Here is a 22720-nt window from a genome sequence, read left to right on the forward strand (position 1 = left end):
AAGAAGGTTTCAAACAGATGACGGTCAGGTCATCGTGCTCCAAACGGCTCCACTGAGCGTGACCCTTTTAAGCACCCCCCAAGAATACAGAGAAATCCTCAAATAGACAGTGAATGGATTAATTCCCTTATGTCCTGATTTTGGAGAGCTACTCTAAAACAACAAATTATATATTTGGATTCTGAAGACCTCATCACACATGATGATGTAGCCCTGAAGGGTTAATTTGTCATAGTCAGGGTTGAATTTTGTGAGGGATGGAGAGCAGTGGGGTGGAAAGTCGACTGAAAGTAAACATGTTTAGTCAAGAGGGTAGCATGCTAAGCTATCAGCTAATGCTGATTAGCAAGCTGCATCCATGCACTGGATTGGGCAGTAAGCAGATGTTGCATACATACAGGCACAGATAACTGCCAGTTACTGCAGTTCAGGGACTCCAGTTAGCTGACAGCTAGCAGCTACAGCTGCCGGTGTCACCATCCACCTGGTAATCAGAGCTGCCACACTTCTAAAAGAAAAAAAGCCTTAAAAAATTCAGAGACATTATTTTTTTTTTAAAAATTGGAGCTGTACAGCTGAAAACCTGAAGAGGACATTAGAGAATCTGCAGTGTTTGATACTAAGACAGGGACGTCGAAGTCGTTTAATCACACATTGAATCCCTCAGATATCTTAATATAAGGAAAAGAAGTGCAATTTCAACAGCAGATCTCATGCTGCTTTATTTAATTAAAGAAATCTGTAAGCACGACTCTCTGGGTTTAAATCGTAAGAAAAAAATGTGTAAAAATACAGAAAAAGTTCTGGTAGCTCATTGGCCAGACTGCTTTACAGGCTTTATTGTAGAAAACAGAATTTCTATAGTAGATAAAAATGAAAAATAGAAACTTTTTTGTCTTTTAATTATTGTGATATAGGATGAAAGAACCCTCGTAGGTGAAACTATGCATTTCATAGGTCCTCCTTCATATTATTCAAAGCTGTCCAAGGGGCTTGGTTGGAGGATTTGTCTGGCCGATTCTGGCCCCCGAGCCTTATGTTTCACACCTGTGCACTAAGGTTAATGTTGTTTGTCTTTTGACTCACATCATATCAGGAGATTGCAGAAGCAGCAGGCAGTTTAAGATAGATTTCTCTTCTCTATGTATTTTAAACTCAAAGCCATGAAATTTGACTCCAACTCAGCGTCTCATCCATGCAGATATGAATTTATGGCCATCTTTAGATATGCGTTATAATATAAATAGAAAGACTTTCCAAACGAATGCAAAGGTGACAAAATATGTTGTTGCAGGTTCTAGAGCATAAATGAAAAACACCCAGAGGCCAAAACAAAAGAGAAAGAAGAAGATATCTGATAGTTCTGATTAAGTGCTTTAAGGCTCTCAATATCTCTCCTCCACAGGCTGCACTCACTGAGTTCTCAGCCCTGCTCCGGTCTTTCAGGGATGCTCGCCACTCCAGCACCATTTTTCAGATGATTCGGTCGGAGCGAGCTGAGCCGAGACGTCGTGGCAGGTGCTGACACCATTCGCGTCTCATTCCAGCTGAGAGACAGCTCGCCCGGGTCCCACGAAGGCAGGAGCAGGTGTGAAATTAAATTATGACTTGAGTGGTTTGAAATACAAGCGCAGGCCTGCTGAGCTCTCTGCTCTCTGAAGTCGGGCTACGTGGACGGACTGATTGCCGGAGTTACACTGACACCACGGTGTTTGCGTCACTATACGAGCAAGTTAACCTTTCTTTTGTCTACGTGGACCCTGAAGCAGGAACAACTGAGGGACACCGTCTGTTTTCTAACCCACTCCTCCTGCTGAGCCGCCCACAGAGCCAGCAGAGACATTTAAAAAATGTCTTTAGTTTTTCGTATTTCTCCACATACCTGACACAATATGAACCATAATATTACAGGTATTTTCCTCACACAAAAGAGGTAAGCTTCTCCATCCTCCCTGTGATTTCTGTGGGATGTGAGCGATTGCTTTCCAGCAGCTCCCATAGCAATCCCAGGATGTGAGGAGTTTTGATGGTAAGGCAGGATTTAGTAGAATAATCAGCATTAAAATAATCTAAATGCCATGTTCTTTGTAGTCTGTATGTAGTTTTTGTCATGAACGCTGGGCTGCCTGAGGTTTGTATATTAGTACATATTTTAGTCTATTTTAACTTTTTGTGTTTCTTGTGTCCTGTAGTCAAATTAGACTCTTTCTTCTCTCTTTCTTCATCTCTGGTGCTTTGCATTTAGCTTTACTTCAGCTGTGTCTCCTCTGCCCAGTCATCCCTTAGTGTATTTATAGCAGCCTCAGTAGTCTTCCTCTTCGTTTCATGTTTTCCCGGCCATGGACAGCCTCAACAGCTCCTTTTGTTGAATCCTTCCTGCCTAAATGATGCCTTTCTAGGTCCTCACACATCACTGTAAACACAGTCAGTATAATCCACGTACGGTTTTAAGTTATTACAAGTGCTGTTTTATTTTGAAGTGTTACTTACTTTGTGTGTTCTCACGTTACTTCCTGTCTTTGTCTCCTTCATCCTAATCACACCAGCCATTAGGCTGGTGCTCTGTGTTGATGCGAGGAGCAGAAGACAACAGAAATGTAGCAGAGATCCTCTGTTGGAGCTCCTCACACATGAATCAGACAGACGTCGCCAATGGCGATTTTAAGCTCACATGATATTCATTCTGGTTTGAGTCTTCCTCCTGCTCGTATAGCTGACACGGACGTGTCTGGGCGTGCCCACATGGGGGCGCACAACTTCATCAGACGTTGTAATAAATTAACAACTGTAATAAACTCCCTGTGTGAGTCCTTCTCTCTCTCACACAGTCGAGTGAGTTGTTGCCTTTGGGCCGCACGTTGTTCTGCCATCACAGGTGCACGTTAACCTCCTCTGCTGCCCAATCCAATCAGTTACTGGCGATCCCACGGGGGGACAAGAGGACGATTAGACTACACAGCAGGTCACACAGGCCTATCCTGCTCAGACATTGGCTGATTTAACACGTGACAAAAAGGTTACATAAGACACATTTAGTCAATAAAACTGATGTGGAACCAACTCAAAGCATCCACGTCATCTGTTGTTCAGGCAGTTTTAAATCGACCACAGCAGCTCACATTTAGCTTGTCCTTGCGCAGCCCCTTAGTTATACTGATACGTGCATTAATATATTATGTTTTCTTTTCAGATTTAGAGGCTTTTTCCCCTCTGGCAAGAATAAAAACTTCTGCTAGAAACAGATTTGTAATTTTTAGAAAACTTTTGGCTTAGAATCTGTCCGAGATAATGTCTTAAGATAATGAAAATGCTGGCAGTGGACTTCAGGAAGTCATTTAGGTGGAACCCTGATGCGGACGGCTGCCAGAGACTGATAGACAGAGAGTCCCATTAGATTAGGAAGGAGAGAAGCATGGAGAGCAGGTTCAGCTGAGGGTATAATGAGCTGCAGGTCAGCCACAGCGCTTTACCAAGGGGAAATCAGGAAAAACTGGGAATGAGCAGTCGACTGCAAACTCACACAGAGTGAATATAGCTGCATTCACACAACTGCTCTGCAGTTTAAGAAGTTAGCATCTGGTCACACTGATTTCCTAACCTTAAAATGTGAAACCAGTCTTCAACAGGTCAGACTAAGCCTCACATCATGTGTCTGCCAGGTTTCTGCTCCAAATGAAAAGAGCACAAACGTGACCGTGTACTCATCGAGCATTAGTTCGGGAAGGACATGGAGTCAAACTTGCAAAAGCAATGAGGTGACCTGAAGCTTTACACGGGTACAAGATTTATGCTATACGTTAGTTTACTGCAGCTGCTCAGGGTCCAGTCCATCAAGGCTGCAGATGTCCAGACCGTCCTCTCCACGGTCCCCTCCTTCAGACAGGCAGCAGAGAGACGAAATCTCTCAAGCATATCCTCGGTCTGAAGCTCTACTTTGACCCCCACCCAGATGACTGAGTTTCTCACCGTCTCTCAAAGGCTGAGCTTGAACACCCTCCCAGACGCTCATTTCCACCACTTAGTGAAGGTAGTTCTGTTCTGCTGATGCCGGGCCCCGCGTCGGCCTTTGACACTGTTCACCATCATATTCTGCTTGGAAGGCGGAAAATACCAGGTCGGTGATAAAATACATATCAATCACCTGGATCACCTGCTGAGAAAAAAGAAAAAACAAGCAAAAAAAGAGAGCAATATAATAAACAACATCACCGCAATAATCTGTGTATATGACAGTAAATACTAAATATTGAATATTATGAAGCAGATATGGAGGAGATCCAGGCTCCAGACATCCAGAGACCCCCAGAGCGCAAGAGTCCAAGGAAGACCAATCACATCCGGTTTTTAAATATCAAGATGATAAAGGTGGAAATGCTCATCGCGAGGCTTCATAATGAGACTTCACAGTGGTTACCTCCACCTTTTATTCTGTCTTTGTACACTTTGAAAGAATATCGTACTACTACTACTCTTTGGAGACACTCATAAAATTGACATGTGATTCTTCACTCTGTATTACACGGAGGAAAGCTCCGGCCTGCAGCTGATTAGTGGTAGGAAAGCGGCTCCAGTGTCATGCAGAATTCAGACTCTGCTGCTCTGTCACTTAATCCCACCACAACACCGAGAGGCAGCATGACTGGTAATGCACCTGTATTCACACACACACACACACACACACACACACACACACACACACACACACACACACACACACACACACCTGCGTCAGCAATCCGTCCTGAGGCCATTTGCATAAATGTCATTTACTGGTCAGAATAAACATCTCCTCACACTCTCCCATCCAGACACATAATTGGAAAAACAGAACCAGGTGAAATCTGCTGAGCGTGGAATTGATTCGCAGGTTATTTTCACTGCAAACTGCTGCTCTGTCTCCCTCCCTCCTTTCTTTTTTTTTTTCCTTGGACAAGCGTGTCCAACAAGATGATTGACTGAGGTAAATACAGGTGTGAGGAGGAGCTGCAGCGGGGAGTAAACCCACCGCCAGCCCCGTATCGCTTTATGGCCAGTCTGTTCACATTAACTCGCTGCAATGCAGTCTCACAGCAGTCTGTGAAATATTCATGACTTTCAGTCTATAGATTCGTGTTCATGTACATGAAAAACAACATGGCAGTCCACCTTAAGAGACTATAGTGGGGGAGAAAGTGTCCCAGTTTTAACCCAAGAAACCAGAGCTGTGTTCATACATTACGCTCAGATAATTTTGGGGTAATTAGGCAAAGATACTCTGCTCAGCCCACTCCAGATGTGTTCACACTGTCTTTTTTAAAAAATAAATAAATTTCATTTTCACTACCTTCAGTGGGTTTTATTGATTTTTATTTATTACAGTTACTCGAAGCTGAAACATGGGAACAACCAACTTAGACGATTATGGAAGGAGGATCGCCGTAAGTGGCAGCAGCCACATAAGTTTATTACGGTTCAGTAGTTGTGAAAAGTGAAACCTGTTCAGATTGACTATGTTTCTGGTCAGAACATCGTGCGACGCTTAAACACCTCACTGGGGTCCCAGCTGTCCAAATTGGCCTCTAGAGATCGTGCACGAGCCAGACCATAGCAGCACAAAGCGTGAAACTCGATCTTTGGCCTCCAGTTTAAGCCTCGAATGAAGAATTCGGGCCTCTACCAACTCAACATTCCCACATATCTACATGGATAGGACACCGGTCAGAGAAAAAGTCAAGAAAAAGATCAATTTGGAGCTCAAAAAGGCCAATGGCATCAGGTTTAGCAAACGCTTTGGTTCAGAACTCTAAACACGGTTCATTTCTGCTCCGACGCAAACTGAATATAAAACAAACGTCTAATGAGAAGTAAATCCGTACTCGAGTCCCAAAGATCTCAGCTCTAAATCTCGGCTCTCCGCTGACCTCAGCGCTGCACCTGCATTTAGATGATCTTACCAGCTTGTCAGTCACTTGTAAAGTTGACACAAAAATAAAGTTTTATTGATCCGAGTCTCTGACCTGAACCACCGACTGTGATTAACTACAACATTCACTTTACTTCACAGAGCCGAGTTTCATCCAAGGTCACTTTGAGCTGGCGACGGCACTCAGCCACGAGCCGAACGTCCGACCGGGTGTTTACCGCATTGCATCTCTGAGCGGCAGATAGAAATGAGCAGAGGTGCTGAGTGCATTTTTCCACCTCTGACATCTCCTACAGGGATCCAGATGTTGACCAGAATATTTCCCATGAGGCCTATTTACCTGCAGTCAGACCTCTGAAGAGTTCTGTGGATAAGAATACGTCACTTTTGTCCGTTAACTTGTGGCGTATATTTTAATCAGTCATTACTTTTCTCTTCACTTCCTGTTTTTTTTTGTTTGTTTTTTAAGTTCCTCTGGTGCCTTTGTGGGTTTTCACCTCCCCAAATGTTAGACAACGTGCTCATGCGTATAAAAAAGCTCTTGTACGAATGTGTGTGTGATTGTGTGAACGAGATTAAAGACATGCTCTATGTTGATGCCTTTACGTTCATGTTTTGGTGATGTTCTAAACGTCTTCTAGAGATTCCAAAATGGGAATTCGTCTGTGATGTCTTGGTACTTTTATTACCATTTCATCACTGCTGCTCGCATCTCATTATCCACAAGGTGTCTTTGGACACTGGTGCTTTGACGTAAGAGCAACCTTGGCCCTGCTTAATAGACCCAAGAAGAAAAGTTGGAGATGTACGGAGGCACAAGGTGAAAGTTTCAAGCAGAGAGACTCTCTTATTGGTGCTGATGTCAGCCCTAACCCTAACCCGAACACTCACCCTCGGCAATAAGAATATGTCATGTTTTATTAAGTTGTCCTCCAGAGTCTTTTCAGCCAAGGCGTAAAGACGTATCATTTTAAATGTCTAATTTCTTTTCAGTCTTTTCTGCAAACATCTGTTTGGACTCTAATTAATAAACTCAGAGCGAGGGCAGGGTTCGTGTTAGCACCTGCGATGACTTGGCCCTCACAGGGTTGAGTGCCCTTCATCCCCGAGACCACAGAAAGTCAATAACATTCAGCAACATTCAGAAAACACGTCTGATGACTCGGATTTGTCCGGTCCTGAATCAAACTTCTCCTCAGCTGTGAGGGAAGTGATTGATCCAACAAACCAATGAGAGCAAAGAGGCTGCTGATTGACACGCGGGAGAATTACCTGCACAGCTGGAGCCTGTAATGCCCACGAGTGATGCACAACGAGTGGATTGCTTTATACGTGCTTTAGTTTGTTGTTTTCCATCTCGTTCTTCTTCTCTGTGCAGTTTCTGCCGGATCAGGGTTGAGATTAAAATCAGGACTCCTTGTGTGTAACTAAGACACTGAGCACTGACGTTTCAGAAATGACCAGTCCAATTGTTTAAGCAGAAACTTGCACTTGTTTGCCCTTCATGTTGCTAAATTACAAATGATTTGTTGTGTTAGGGTTAGCTACTTTAGAGTTTCCACTATACCTGCTTTCCAAAAATCACTATCCTTGCTGACTGCATCAGGCCTCGTTATCAGCAGTCAGGTAAACGGCAAAAGTTGATCCAAGAAAACTGGAACGAGGCATAAAAGATTCCTGAATTTGAATTTCCTCACATTTAAGATTCTGGGTGCACACTTGAAGATAACTTTGGGTGGTGTGTGGATATCAGGGGTGTGTCGTTGTTGTTGTTGTTGTTGCCACCTGGGGTATATCGTGTTACGCGCCGCCGCTGGAGGGAGTTGTGTTAACTCGGCCATCGTGATCAACTCGCTGGTGCCAGGATTCATTTCAGACGGCAAACAAAGCCTGGGCGAACCCACAGATGGTCCCATACATCCAATGGGAAATCTAGTCAGGGGCATCAATCCAGCAGCACTGCATTTATATGTGTGTGTGTGTGTGTGTGTGTGTGTGTGTGTGTGTGTGTGTGTGTGTGTGTGTGTGTGTGTGTGTGTGTGTGTAAGAGAGTGCAGGTGTGTGTTTTCAGGCCAGGAAGGAGATTTGGTCCTTGCACAGATGAAATGATTCAAAGATTGATTCAAACCGAATCATGTGCTGACGTAAAAGCAGAAACTAAAATATATTCCATCCTCTCAGTGTGTGTTTAAAGCACGGAGGTCACAGTCACCATGTTTTCTACTCTTACTGTGATGTAAACATTTAACAGGACTTGCAGGGATGATGTTAGATTACCCTGTTTGTGTCCAGTGGTCTCCTGTGGGGCTTTCCTGCTTTCTACCAACTCTTCAGTCTCATTCTCGGCTCTTCGGCTCGCACTGCTCATGTGAAGCTCATCTTTGAGTAAAGTAACTGCTGCCCAAGGGTTCACAGTGTCCCAGACACCAAATATTTAAACACTTTAGAAAAGCATTCAAATATTTGGTGCCAGGCTGACTGATTGTTCGGTGTGGACATGAAGCTGAGGATCAGCAGAGTGATGCAAACCATTAATGACTAACCTCATGTTGTGACCTCAGACTCTCTGCTGGCTGAAGTTTGAACGTTTCTCGGGATCTTATTTCTGCCACGTGATGGCGTTTGTGCGTTTAAACCAGAAACATGAACTTAATTATAATAATAACTCTGCAGCTTGGCTAAGGCGGCTCTCTCTCTGGGGAGTGTTTGCTTTAACTTTCAGTATATTCATTTTGTTTTCTTTTTCCTTTTGTACTTTAAAAAGTTGACAGTGCAGTAAAAACCAGATAACGGCAGCATGACCGGCTTTGATACACAAACATGACGCAGGAGCAGAGAACAGTTATTAACTGTACCTGAACAACTTGAGCTTATTATATGACTTTTTATAACTTTTTAACTGTCGTGTTTACAGACATAATGACACGCAGACACCAAACACCATTATGAGTGTTTAGTTGTGTAATTAGCCCAACTTCACTAACCCTCCAAACATCGCTGATGTTTAGTGTTTGTCTTTTTGTCTTAGTTTTAGCAGGTGTATCATCAGATACAGATAAAGCTGAATTCCTGCTTCTAACCTCTAACTCAATCCCCAAATGCAAAATGACCCGAGACTGGAAGCATCTGAAAAATAAAACAGGGGATTATGGGAGACTAAAGACAAATAAAAACACAAAGAAACACAAACAAAAGGCACAATGACACCATGAAAGCTTCTTGGTTTCCTCTGCTCTGATATCAGGACTTCTCCAGTTTGGACTTTTTCCAGTTTGTACTGGAGTTAAAAATGAGCTGGTTGGTCTCGATGAACCTAGCGTTAATATTTTAAGTGTTCTTACTGCGGATAAATCCAACAGCATTATAACACATTTATCAGCGCACCCTGTTCTGCTCTGTTTATTGACTCTCCTGAGGTTCTCTGTCAGTCTGAATCGGCCTCAGCTTCCACACATCACATATATAACACACACACATACTCACACACTTGCCGGCTGTATTGATCTGGAGGTGGGAGCCATAAAATGAGCAGTGATGGATCGGAGCGGTGGGCGGCTCGGCCTTGTCGCTGGTGATTTTCGCAGCCGGAGACGTGAGCTCTCTGCCCGGCTGATCGATAAGGAGGGACGCTCGGTTTCTACATATTCATCGAGCAGGTCACACCTGCACAAACAAACAGCAGAGAGGCAATTTCCCTTCTTTCACGTATACAGCCTGAAATACTCATCGTCTCCTTGGCACCATAACCTCAGCGTTGCCATAACCTGACAGGTTGATTTTGAGTTCAAAGCTTGCACTGTCTTCTCTGTAGGGTGAGACTGAGAAATCTTCTTAGACTTGCATAAAGTAAAAACCACGAAGCCCTGGTAGGCTGCAGGACACTTCAATCTTTATCAAGCCTTATAGAAAAGTCACGAATGCTGTGCAGATGAAAAACAATATCTAATGCCACAAGCCTTCACATAACTGCCCTCCCGTAAAAAACGACCCTGCAGGCTGTTTGTGCACGCGGCGTTTTACGAGCCCCAGTGATGTTTTTATCGTGACAGCGTGATTAACGACGCATGTTATATAGAAGACGTCAGGTGACGTAGAGACGAGGCTCAGCTCCACCCCCTTCTGTTTTTAAACATGACCAGCGCCGTTTTCCATAAAATGATGCATTTAAAGAAGCAGTCACCAGGTAAAACCACGATAAAATATAAAATCTGAAATGGGTGGAGCTTCAGTTTAGTTAACACATCTGTATCTACTGTTTTCACCAGTAGCAGGCAGCTAGTAACCACCAGGATGCCACCCTGGACTCTGCAAGTCTCACACTGTGTTGGCTTATGGACTCATTAAGGAAGTGACTGAAGTAGCTTCTGGGTTTGCTTGGAAGTGGCTTAAACCCGCCTCCTTTTTAATGGCCACATGGGGGCGATACCTACAGAAGTGTACGGGAAAACAGGCTTCAGCCCAGAATCCTGCTGAGGTTATGGGCTCAGTCACTTATCTGACACTTACTGGTCATACTGAAGACCCAGAGAACTGCCGGTTAATCCAGTTAGAACCAAAACTGGGGCTCAGATCTGTTTGGATGGCCTGTTACTATGGTAACTGCACAGCAACCATATTATTGGTCAGATAATTGGTCGGCACACAGCAAATGAGTTGAATGTGTTCTTCAACAGTCTGCACTGCAGTGAATGCCCCCCCCCCCCACTGAGTTACTCACCACCTCACCAAGTCCTGACACCCCCCCCCCACCTGTCACTTTCACTCATGACCAGGTTCAGAGATAAATGAGAAGAATCCACTCAGATAAGTCTGCTGGACCGGACGGGGTGAGTCCCGGTGTCCTCAAGGTCTGTTCCTCCAGCTTTGTGGAGTCTGCAGAGGGTCCCATTGCTGAGGATGACATCATGGCTTGTTCTTGTAACAAAGATGTCACGTCCCAGTGGCCCCCAGGATTACAGACCTGTGGCACTGACCTACCACGTCATGAAGACCCCCTTCAGTTTGCTTACCAGCACGCCATGAAGCTCGGACACCATCATCTACCTGCTCAATCGTGTCTACACCCATCTGGACCAGCTGGCAAGCACTGGGAGAGTCATGTTTTTTCACTTCAACATTGTGTATCTGAGAAGGTGATCAGCAACACAAGGGCACCACAAGTTACCGTCCTCCCCCCCCCCCCCCCCCGGACTGGGTTAAACTTCCTTAGGGTGGTGTCAGAGAGGCAGATGTTGTCCAAGATAAGAACAATGCTGAACAATACACCGAAAATCATCCCTGCCTGTGGCTATCTCTGTACAACTCCTCCATCTGATGCACAGCACACACTGCAGTTGTAACACCCTTTTGCACATCCTCTACAGTAAAATAACAAATAACAACGCTTTACAGTTTAGAGTAAAATGTCAATCCTTGCAGGCAGCTTGCAGCTACAGCCATCATCCACCCGTCAGTAACAGATGCCACACCCCTAATAACGCAAGCTTTAAGCAGGTGAATTATAAGAAAAGCCCTCCCCCTGTACAGCTGTTATAATGGGGGAAATTATCTATAGAGACCAAAACATTTCTGTCTATAGCAGGGGTCAGCAGCCTTTAACACCCAAAGAGCCATTTGGAGCCGGTTTCCACGCAAAAGAAAACACTGAGAGCCGCAAATATTTTTTGACATCTAAAATGAAGATAACACTGTATATATTGTTTTTTACCTTTATGCTTTTTGTGAACAACTAAGGTGTGTTGCTTATGAAATCCATGAAGTGCTACAGAGAAAATTACATTTTATTTATGTAATGAACACATTTTGAACTCTTAAAGAAATATAACAAAAGGAAAGCTGAACTAAAATGATCCAGCAAACAAAAACTGCTGTGAGCCGCCATCCTTATATCGCCTTTGGGCTTTTGGAGCCTTCACCTGACACCTGAAAAACATTCTGCCTAAATATGTATTTTACCTGGTTAATGTGTGTGGCGGGGCGTGGTCTGCAGCGCCGCTGCAGGGGAGGCGGACGCACCTGAGCGGCACCCGCAATCAGGCCCCGCCGCCTTAGCGTCTGTGCTCTCTATGCTGTTGTGTTGGTGTGTGTCGGGCTGTGAGCTGCAAAGCTACAGCCGGCTGTGTGCGTACATCAACCGTGTGTGAAAAGTGGTCAATAAAGAGATGCTGAAAAACATCGTCGGGTCTTCTGCTCCTGAACCTCTGCGCACAGCGTCTGCAGGTCGGGGCTGTACGAAGTCACTTTCATCTTTACGCAGGACTGTAAGCTGTCATCTGTGAGGCGTGAGCGGTGTTTGTTTTTAACATAGTTCACGGTGGAGCTGCTGACATAATGTGGATCCGAAGATCCATAATTGGCCTACCTGAGGTTGAAAGTCTCGATAAATGCAGGCGTTTCGGCGGGTACACCGGCTTCCGCGAGTGTGACGCTTATTTTGAGCGATGAAAAAATAATAGAATAGAATTTTATTTTTATATTTCAATATCACAACAATCTTCCAATTTAGAACTACAAGTTAAAAAAAGAACTAACATAAATAAAATGTACTTCAGCTAAATACTTGATTTATTTTCCCAAACCACGCGGAGCCGCAGTATAAGGACTAAAGAGCCGCAGGTTGCCGCCCCTTACTGCTGGAACCCCTAGTGGACATGCAAGGAACTGCAGGGTTTTTGGCACTTCTGTGTTGGTTTAAGTTTTTTGCTGCTTGGATAAAAGTAAAATTTCCAGTCCTTGTTGCAGTTTCAAATCCCTCTGTGGTCTGGTGATGAAGTGAAGGGACGGCCCATTTTCATTCCCAAAGTGTGAAACTCTGCATCGAAACTGTTGGTGTCTCAAAGTGTCCTTCTGTGTCCATGTGTCATGGCACCAACACTGAAAGCTTCTCATGCTCAGCTTGTCATGAGCATACTTAAAAGGGTATCACAGTACCCCAGGATCACATTTAGAAGCAACTGGTAATATATTTCTCCGTATATTTATAGTAAGTATAATATGGGAATATCTCCAAACTGTCTCAAGTGTAAGGTCAGAGTGGGCACTAGATTCCACTGCTTGTGGGAATGTGCTATTATTCAGTCATTTTGGAAAGAGGTCTGCGCCAATATTAGTACAGCCATTGGTCATCAGGTGACAGAAAACCCATTAATGTGTATATTGGGATATATTCCTGTCTCACTGGTACAACATGAGCATGTGATTCAGTCACTGTCAATGTTGGCCAGGAAAAGCATTATGTTGAGATGGGTGGGGGCTGAGCCCCCCTCCATTTCTCTATGGAAGTCGCTCATCATTGAAGTTATGACTCTGATCAGGCTGGGACATTATATTGATGGGAGCTCCTGAATTTTTGTGGACAAATGGAAGAGACCACTGGAAGCACTGGGAGTAACCTATAAACTGGATCCTAGAGGACAACAGTTATGGACATAATGTTGTAATATTCTAGTGCTGTGTAGTGTTATTATTTTGGATGTGAACCAGTCTTATATTTGTTGGGGAAAAAAGTTAAATAAAAGTTTAAAAAAAAAAAAAAAAAAGAAGCAACTGGTAAGCTTAATTTTTTGTTTAGTGCCTTTGAAGCCAAGCCAACATCTTTTTCTGAACATAACCAAGTAGTCTTTGGTGCCCAAACCTTATAAAGAACACACAGACTTACTCGACTGTCAGAACCAGACAACCAAACACCTCCAAATTCATAATTAATCAATCCTTAAGAGGATTGTTCATTCTAATATTGCTTTAACCCAGTTCACTAACATCACAAAGCATCTTATACATGTCTCTCTGATGTCAGCAGCATCTTTCTCATTTCTGGCAGCCTGTGACTGATAAGGTGTGACGAGCAGTCCCAGCCAAAATACCCAATAGTGCGCTATCTGCAGGGGGCAAGGATGTGCATGTGGCCTCACGGCTTCACAGCTGTTACTGACTGGATTTAGGGATGTTTTTCTCAGATGGACAATTAAAGAAAAAGCACAAAAACCTGAGGTTTTTATTGCTGTTACCATGACGATGATGGTCCTGTAACCTTAGAAGGTAGTTATTTTAACCCTGGCTGTGATCGTTCTCTCAGTCTAATCAAGTTGTTTTTGTGTTTAAACCAAGTCTTCACCACTGCTCGGTCACATGGTGGCTGTTTATCTCCTGTAGCTGGTGTTTTTCCCCTCCAGCCTCTCTCTTCACGCCCTGCAGAATCAGAGCATCACTTTGAACTTTTTACTGCAAACATGGTCATTGTCCTCTCTTTCTCCTGTCTCAACTCAGAGAATCAAAGGGTTTTGTTTTACTTGAGCTGCTGCCAACAGTTTTTGTTTAACTGTGGAGATCAATCTGCATATAATGAGACACTGTGAGGAATTTCTAAAGCAACTAGTAGATGGATATGTAGATGTGGACACAAACTATCGTGCAAAAGGAGTAACTTTAAAGAACTTAGAAATAAAGAAAAACAGCAAAAACAAAATGAGAAACTAACAAATGGAAACAAAACTTCTTAATTCAAGCAATTAACACACAATTAACACACAATGACTAAAGTAGGAGTGTTGACACATGGACTTACCGGAGGTGCACACAATCATCAGCAGTAGGACTGAAACCAAGACAAATAATTTTACAAGTGAAACTGTCAAATGAAATCATGAAGAATAATCAAAACTGAAGAAAGACCGAACCAAATGCTGGAATCACAAGAAGGTCAATATCAATTAACATCAGTTTTCTTTATCACATTTAAAAGGAACAAAGTTGACCAAAGTGCTCACAATTAGTTAAGAACAAGAGGATCAATAGAAGTTAGACGAATCGAACTCTGTGATGTGTTTTTACTGTTTCTGGGTTTTTGATGTCTGACTGCGGCTCCTTGTGTTCTTGAACTGTTTGTCATCCTGTCCCTTTGGTGGATACATTTTTATTTGCAACAAACTCAAATGAAACTTTGCAGGTATTTGGTCATAAACTGGAACAGTACAACCCGATGATGGTCCCAGTTATTAGAATTCATCCTGAGTGAAACGAGTCAGGTTCGTCACTCTGGAGAAAAAGTCTGATCACCAAAGTCGCTGAGATTCTTCTTCCAGGGAAGGTTGTGACTGACGCTGTAAGGACTCAGTTAAACAAACAGTAAGGTTAGAAGTTGAGTCTGGTATCCAAATGTAGGCAAAAAGCAGAGCTTAAATGTGCTCTAGAGCACATTTAAGCTCTGCTTTTTGCCGGGTGTCTGCTCAGAACATGTTAGACTAACATGTTCTGAGCAGACATCCGCCCCACGAGGGAATCTTTAAGGTTTACCCAGAATGCTCTTCTTGTTTTCTACAGTAAATGATCAGAAAACAGAGCAAACATCCAGGGTACCAATGCTTCCGCTTAGTGAAATTATAATATTTATTCTGATGCTGAAACTGATGTTCAGAGAAATGAGATTTTGCCTTTGCATTGTGACACGTGGAGAAAAACTGATTTGATGACATTCACAGTTTGTAACAGAGCCTGAAAGTGTTTTTCAGTCCTGGAAATTTCACGTGGGCATCTACTGTACTTAAAAAGCATCAAATTTTAACCTTGCAGATGTTTTTATGGAAGCTCTTACACTCATCATTTATATGCAGGTAAAACTTAACTTGGCTTCATTTGATATGCAAAAGTTTTTATGATAAAAAATCAGCTCATCTTTGGGTTTTTTCCATTTATGATGGATTTTGTTTTGGATTGACCCAGTAACACTGTGTTTACTGGGTCATTGTGTTAGTGGCTGTCACAGTTGGGTTCTCACTTCTACAACGTTACAGTAATACTAACTGTGAGTTGGTTGTCGAGCTGTTCCTGCGGCTGAGGTGGGAATCGGTGCCCTTTTGCCAAAACTTTTTTAACCTCAAACCAAAGGCGCTTGTTAGAGCTTAAACCAAATGTTTATGCAGTTTTTACCTTCCAGTGTCAACCAGGAAGGTCAAGTCAAAGCAAAATGAATGAATAAATAAAATAATTTAAATAAATAAACAAAACAGATTCGATTAAACTAAGAGAGTAAATTAACAAAATAAGCCAAAGGAAAAAATTCACAAAAGTGCGAAACACAGTGGTCCCAAACTGGAGCCTCACCTCTCCAAGCTCCTAATGCACGTTGTCATTAAAAGTTTATCAGTTTATTGAGTCTGTTGGCATCTGTGACCCTTTGTCTCTGAAATGAGACTAAAATTAGATCTCTGACTTTCGCAGGACACCTTGAAGGTGGAGAGGAGATGCAGGTAGCATCAAACAAAATGATATCATATTACCTGCTGTCATATTTGAGCTGGGTTTCTTTGTGATGGATTCAACACCCCCATAAAGAGTCACAGATTTAATACCAAAAGATCCAAAATGACTGATTTCTAAAAGGGAAAACGGGAGTAGGTGTGGCTGAGGTGTGAGCTGTCTGGGTGACCGGTCACTGTGATGACGCACACGCAGGGAGGGAGAGCAGGAGAGAGAGGGGTGCTCCGCTCTCAGCATCACGTCTCCTCAGTGAGCCTCCTGCTCTGTGACGGAGGAGCAGCTCCCCGTCTCCTCTCCGAGGCCGGAAGCTCTCAGTTGTGACGCTGATGGAAGATTTAAATTCTGGGTCCGGAGCTCCTCACTGAGGACACGTGCGTAATTCTCTGTGCGTCCTCGCAGCGCCATGCCGCTCTTCCTCGTCTGACCTCCTCGCTCTCCTTCTTGGATGAACTTTCTCGCTGCCTGCGGGGACGCGGCCGCTCGCTCCGAGATCATGAAGACGACGCGGAAATGCCGCGCGCTGCTGTCGGTGGGTCTGAACCTGGTGGCCCTGTTCTTCTCCACCACCGCCTTCATCACCACGTACTGGTGCGAGGGCACCCAGCGCGTCCCCAAGCCCAACTGCAGCAAGCAGCGGCACCACAACTGCATCGACTACGGCGTGAACGAGACGGACCAGAACAAAGTGCACTACAGCTGGGAGACCGGGGACGACCGCTTCCTCTTCCGCCGCTTCCATACGGGCATCTGGTACTCCTGCGAGGAGAACATCCACGAGTCAGGTGGGTCCATCAGTCCGAGAGGCTGGGGAGATTCTGGGGTCGCTTAAAGTTGTTAAGAGAAAATAAAACTAGAGCAGTGTCGGTTTTAAGATGAGTGTGAAGTATCTGGAATACTTTTTCCTCTTCACTTCAGTTTTTATTTATTTTATTTTTTTAGCTCACCTGCAGTAACAGGTCAGACAATGTCCCCCTGAAATTAAAGCTAACAGGCCAGTCACGTCATTTTTACGCACAACCAAAGGAAAATGTTTGTGCGTAAAACCTGTTTTCACTTCGAGTTTGAGCCGCACTGATGTTTGTTTAGTCTTTGGACAGAATTTTAAAATGATAGGATGTGGTGCGTTCAGAGGACACTGCTCTCACTCATTGCACGCTGATCGATGTGGACAATTTAAGTCAATGCGCTCTCATTTTTCAAGCAGAAATTGAGCTTCTAAATCTCCGTTTCCCTCAATAACAGGACAACAAATGAAACATTTTTAGATTTACATTGAAAATAAATATTTTTATGCTTTTTCTTCGGTCTGTGCTTCTTGTCATAAAGATAAAAGTTGACAGAATTCAGGGAATTTGTTAGTGCCAGAAAGGAGCACAAAATCTTCACTCCAAACCACGTCTGAAGTCAAGTAATCCTAGATGGAAATTCATCAGTTAGGGCCAGAGAGTGTGGCTGCACTGAGACTTTAACCTTTCATGTGATGGTGGATGATGCTGGTGTGGGTCTGCTCTGTGCAAACATGATGTATTCACACTGTTTTGGATAAATGTGAAGAGCTGGGTGATGAATATGACTGAAGCTGGAAAACGGCCACGTTTACCTCCATACTCTTCTCTGCTCTGGTTAGTTCCTCAGAAAAGCAGAAAGATCTCAGCTTAAACACATTCAGCATACCTGCTGCTGAACTGAAAAGCATCATAAGGAGTGCAGTGAAGGAGATGTGAATGTTTTTCTTGTGAGGTCTCTGGTGGGTTTTGTTGTGGGTGTTTGTATTTTGTAAATCTTGAATTTTCTGTTGTAATTGGTGCATTTTTAGCATGTTTGCATCATGGCTGCTGTCTTGGCTGGGTTTCTTTGTGAACCTCCTGGTTAAATAAAGGTAAAAATAAATAAATAAATAACACATGAGGCTCTCTGCTCACATTTTCTCTTCCTGCTGATGAGACGTTTAATGGAAAACTCAAAAATTAAAAGTTCAGGTCTTCAAATCACTTATTTTCCCTCAGTCCACAGTGAGGAGGCGCTCAGGTGATGTGCTGGACGCCCTCACATAGAAGCTCATACCAGTGGGACTTTTTGCTGTAACCATGTTATCCAAACGGTGTGTTGAGGAGGTGCTGCCCTCTCCAATCTCCTGGATTTCCTCTCCTGTGTTTTTGGATTTATAGTTCCAGCAGTTTGTTTCCTGAACTTTGTTATCAGCTGCTGAAGCTGGCTCCCTGTTGAATTATTCTGCCTCACCTCTGCACTCTGCCTCATGACAGTTAGATGGTAAATGGCCTGTATTTGTATAGCGCTTTACTTGGTCCAGTTCTGGTTAGTTCTAAAGCTGCCAAACAAAGTGCTTCACAGGGGAAACAAACTTCATAACAAGCAGGTTTTAATAACTCAAAGTTAACTTCTGGTCTTTTGAATGGAAGATGGCAGAGGATGAAAAACAGAGATCACTGATCAGATTGTTTTTGTGAATGCTCTGATGGTGGACGGCTTTGAACTGTGGGGTGGTGTCACCTCCTTACCTTTCAATAAAGGATGGTCTAATGTATCCTCTGCCAAAAGAGGCAATAACTCTGAAGCATTGTTCTTAGTATTTACATAATCCGGTGAGACTTATTGTGGCTCCCTCGCAGACATTTCCACATCTGTCAGGACTCTTATTAAGAAAACAGTTTCTACCTCAGCCAGTGTCTCTTTACTTTCTGACTTTCCTTCTCTGTTTCCATCTTTGTGATGAACTTCCTAAAACTGCTCCACGGTGCAGTTTTTGACCAAACAGGAGAAACCTCTGTTTGTCAGGGACTACTTTCAGCTGCAGATTGATCCCCATTACGTGGAGCTTTAGCTGTGAAGTCTACAGTGAGCTTTGCCTCTGTGGGTCCTGTAAGTGTTTCTGATATTTTGTCCCATGTGAGAAGCTGTAGACAAACAAACAAACAAACAAACAGGATCTGTTCTGTGCAGAGACGAGTGGGAGTGAAGAGGACAAAACAGTCTGTGTGTGGATCTGTGCGCTGTAACTCTGTGAGAGTAAATAAACATCCCAGGGACACAGAGGTAGGTGTGTGTGTGTGTGTGTGTGTGTGTGTGTGTGTGTGTGTGTGTGTGTGTGTGTGTGTAACTGATATTATGAGCTTTCCTTCTTCTCCACATTTAAAGTCCACACCGTGCAGGAGCAGCAGCATCTGTGAAGTTAAAGTGTAAAAAAACAGCAGATTTTCTAAAATCCTTTAACTGTAAAGAATCATTATTTGCATCAGTGGCACGCGGCTTTGTTCAGAATGTGAATGCATTTTTAACCTTATTTCTCTGTGAGAATTTTCACTTCAGAGGCAAATAGGAAATAAAATGCTCAGCCTGAGGCCTTAAGTCCTGACTGATGACCGCCAGTAACCCACATGGGAGGGATCCTTTAATTCTGCAGAAGCAGAAACGAGAAACTCGTATTTAAGCTCTTGCTGTAGCGCCCCCTTGTGTTTTTATTGTGGTCTTTTAGCTTTTATTGCGATAGGAAGGTGGATCGAGGACAGGAAAGCTGAGACCAGGGGAGCATTTCTAAACATCACAGCACCTAAAAACTATTATTCATGTTTAATACATAATATATATGAATATGGTTTAATGTAACTGAGACTTAAACGCTCATATCTCCTCAAGCATTACTTAAAATAAGTTATTTTTGAGTTTATTTAGACACAATCTTTTTTTTTAGTTAGTTTTAATTTTGAGCTCATTCTTTGCATTATTTGATGTCAGAGGTCTCTCCTCTGTGTCAGACTGGATATCTGGGGGCTGTGCTACAAACTTCAACATACCCAGGATAACTTTCTTATCTGGCTTCACTTATCCTAACATCTGCAGTCAGTTTGAGCTCCATCTAGTGGCTGTTCAGCGGCCTTGCACGGTGTGAGCAGGAGTGTTGCAGATTCGGCCTCAGGAAGGTTGAATCTGTTAATCTGCTCTAAATTTTCTGTTAATACATCGACTCAAACTGAGCTCTGACAGCTCAGATCTCAGTAAGTACAAAACTAAGAAAGTCTCCCGTCCAGCACATCAAGTATTGAACTAACACACATCCCGTCACACCCCGAAGCTTAAGCTTGTTAAATTCCTCCCTCACATTCTGAAAGGATCGGTTTGTTCCAGCTCTTCATTAAATCTACAGGATGTTTACACTGAGACCAACACTGGAACAGAAGCTGCTGATGGAGCAGCACCTTTTTTGTTTAACAGGGTGTTTATATTTTTGCTCTCGGCGCTGCTCTCACCAACAGGAATGCACATTTCATTAGATTTAAACCCAAAGCTGCATTTTCATCAAAGATTTTATGCATTCATCTGTTTGTATTTTAGATCAATCCCAACATCCAGTCTAAATTATTTGTTGTCTTTGAAAACTTTGGGATTTCTCTTTGCTCTGCTTTGTTTTTCACTTTCTTTTTGCCTGATTAAATTTTGTTGCTATCGATACATGTGTATTTGCCAACTGCTCTGTTGCTGCTGGGTGAAACTGGTTGCAAAGAGTGTGGTGCACCAACCTCAGCAGGAGCTTGCAAGGAAACACTCCCCAGCGGACTCTCAATGAACAAGTTTCGGAAGGCGCAGCTTTTATTTTGAAGGCGACAGTTTCCATTTCCAGCTTGCATCAGGTTTTTTTAGTCTCATTAACATTGTGCATGTAGTTGGTGTCACTGGAATCAGTTTGTAGTGTTTGGGTCTTGGGGTAAAGTCTGATTCCCACTTTGGTCTTGAAACTTACCTGAACTTGCTCACCTGTCTTCTCCGAGTCAATACTTCCCTGTTAAGGATTCTTTCAAGGAATCTTACCTTCTTGCCTCACCTGCCTGCAGACCCTCCTTACAAACCTCAAACAGTTCCCGGAGAACAAACCAGCACCATTCTCTGAGATTACACTCACGATTCTTTTAAACTGTCTTCGAAGCAACTCTCTGTGAACCATCCAAACACAATCTGAACTGCTTAAGTGTCCAGCTGCCTGGCCTGGCCTCCACGGCTTTCCAGGAAAGCTGGTGTCTTCCATGAAAACTGTGGGTAACCATGGCAACCTACAAGCAACCGAAACAATCGTGAGGAAGTTTTTGGTCCAACACCGTGCACCGACCGGTCTGTAGGCCGGTGTGACTGAGGCGCTGGGCGCTAAAACTTCTTGGTTAGGTTGAGGAATGCCAGTTGAGGTGATTGGATTCAAACTGAGTTGAAGACCGCTGATAATTTGTATTTGCACTTTTTAAAAATGTTTACAGCGCCTGTCACTCTTACTAGTCCTGATGGCTGAACTGAGCGTGTGCCGACTTTAATCAAACCATGTAAACAATCCACATTAATATGCAGATATTATACATGTGCTGCAGAGGCTGAATAATGATGAAAGCAACTCCAAACACCAGCTGTTTAATTATCAGCTGATAAAGATTCAACATCATACCCACCTCCTCATTTAGCCTCCTGCGCTGATGCGTAACAGACCAAAGAGAGTGTTACCTGAGATCAGGTACGCAAACACCTGTGACACAGCGCGGAGCTTTGGGAAGAGCCGGAGAGTTTGAATGTGTGTGTGTGTGTGTGTGTGTGTGTTTTCTTCTGTCCCAGTGATGATGAACTCTACAGAAAAGCCCAGCAGCAAAAATATGGTGGATTTCCTGCCAAGCCCAATGTTTTATTCAGCTATTTCCTCAGTTCTGGAACAAATTCAGAATACTGGAGATGCTGGCTGTCTCGACTGTGATAAAACAAGTATACGTATAGTTTATTTGTCTGGACGACTTCTTTGGCATGACGCAGCACGGGCTGATTTGCAGCTTGGCCTGGATGATAAAGTTGATGTTTGGACCAAAGGGTTGTGGATTTTTGCCTTTTTTCCTCACAGATTCGAGCTGCTGATTGGTGATGCATATAAAACTAATCTTGGCTCATTCTTTGGCTCTCCCTGTGTTGTTGATGATAAAGAGGACTTAAACCTGTTAATGTGTGGTAGTACTGGGGGGCTGTGGATCATAATTCATAAACCTAACATGTTTTCCCACCATGAAGGCTGCTGCAGTGATTCCAGACAGTTTAATGCAGAGGCTGGGATGAAGCTTTGCTGTGTGGCTGAGATGTGCTGCAGAACCTTTAGACTAAGTGCAATAACATCAGTGTCACTGGGTCATCTATTCCCATGTTGTTGCAGTATATTAATAACTAACCTCGTATTGTGGATGAATGATCTCAGTTGTTCTCCTGACTGAAGTTTGGCCCGTGTACAGCATCCTGCTATGTGATTGCATTTGTCTCTGACCACCAGAATCCCTCACGTTAACTTTTATCGAGTGGGAAAAAAAGTTGGCGTTCATCCTCCAGCTTCACTGTGCTAATGTTATGCTAACATAGCTGTGTCGCTAGCAATCACGTAGCACAAAATTATATACCAGGTAGTCCAACTTCAGTAACCCTGCAAACGTCACTGCTGTTTAGTTTCCTGTCTTCATTTATGTTGGAAGTGATAGCAGAGCTGTACGTTTGAATTAGTTTCAAAAATCTCAGTCAGAACATGCTATGTCATGTTTA

General features: G+C 43.4%; 1 protein-coding gene and 1 long non-coding RNA gene across 3 annotated transcripts in view; one reads left to right on the top strand and one right to left on the bottom strand.

Moving 5' to 3' along the window:
* Window positions 1-2337: 2337 nt before the first annotated feature.
* On the bottom strand, window positions 2338-10615 carry LOC120740004. The gene is made up of 2 exons (XR_005697309.1): window positions 9386-10615; window positions 2338-4150 (listed from the first exon to the last, which is right to left on the bottom strand). It is a non-coding gene; the product is annotated as an uncharacterized LOC120740004 (long non-coding RNA).
* A 5691-nt stretch (window positions 10616-16306) lies between these two features.
* Window positions 16307-22720, top strand: part of gsg1l (gsg1-like) — a 32694-nt gene continuing 26280 nt past the window's right edge. The window contains exon 1 of one of the 2 annotated variants that reach the window (XM_040042048.1): window positions 16307-16938. In XM_040042048.1, coding sequence (XP_039897982.1) covers window positions 16602-16938 — 337 coding nt within the window. In that variant the 5' untranslated portion in view covers window positions 16307-16601. The remainder of the gene's footprint in view (window positions 16939-22720) is intronic. The other variant, XM_040042041.1, reaches the window with a different exon arrangement.

Source organism: Simochromis diagramma, unplaced genomic scaffold, assembly GCF_900408965.1.
Source record: "Simochromis diagramma unplaced genomic scaffold, fSimDia1.1 OVJJ01000321.1, whole genome shotgun sequence".
Taxonomy (NCBI): domain Eukaryota; kingdom Metazoa; phylum Chordata; class Actinopteri; order Cichliformes; family Cichlidae; genus Simochromis; species Simochromis diagramma.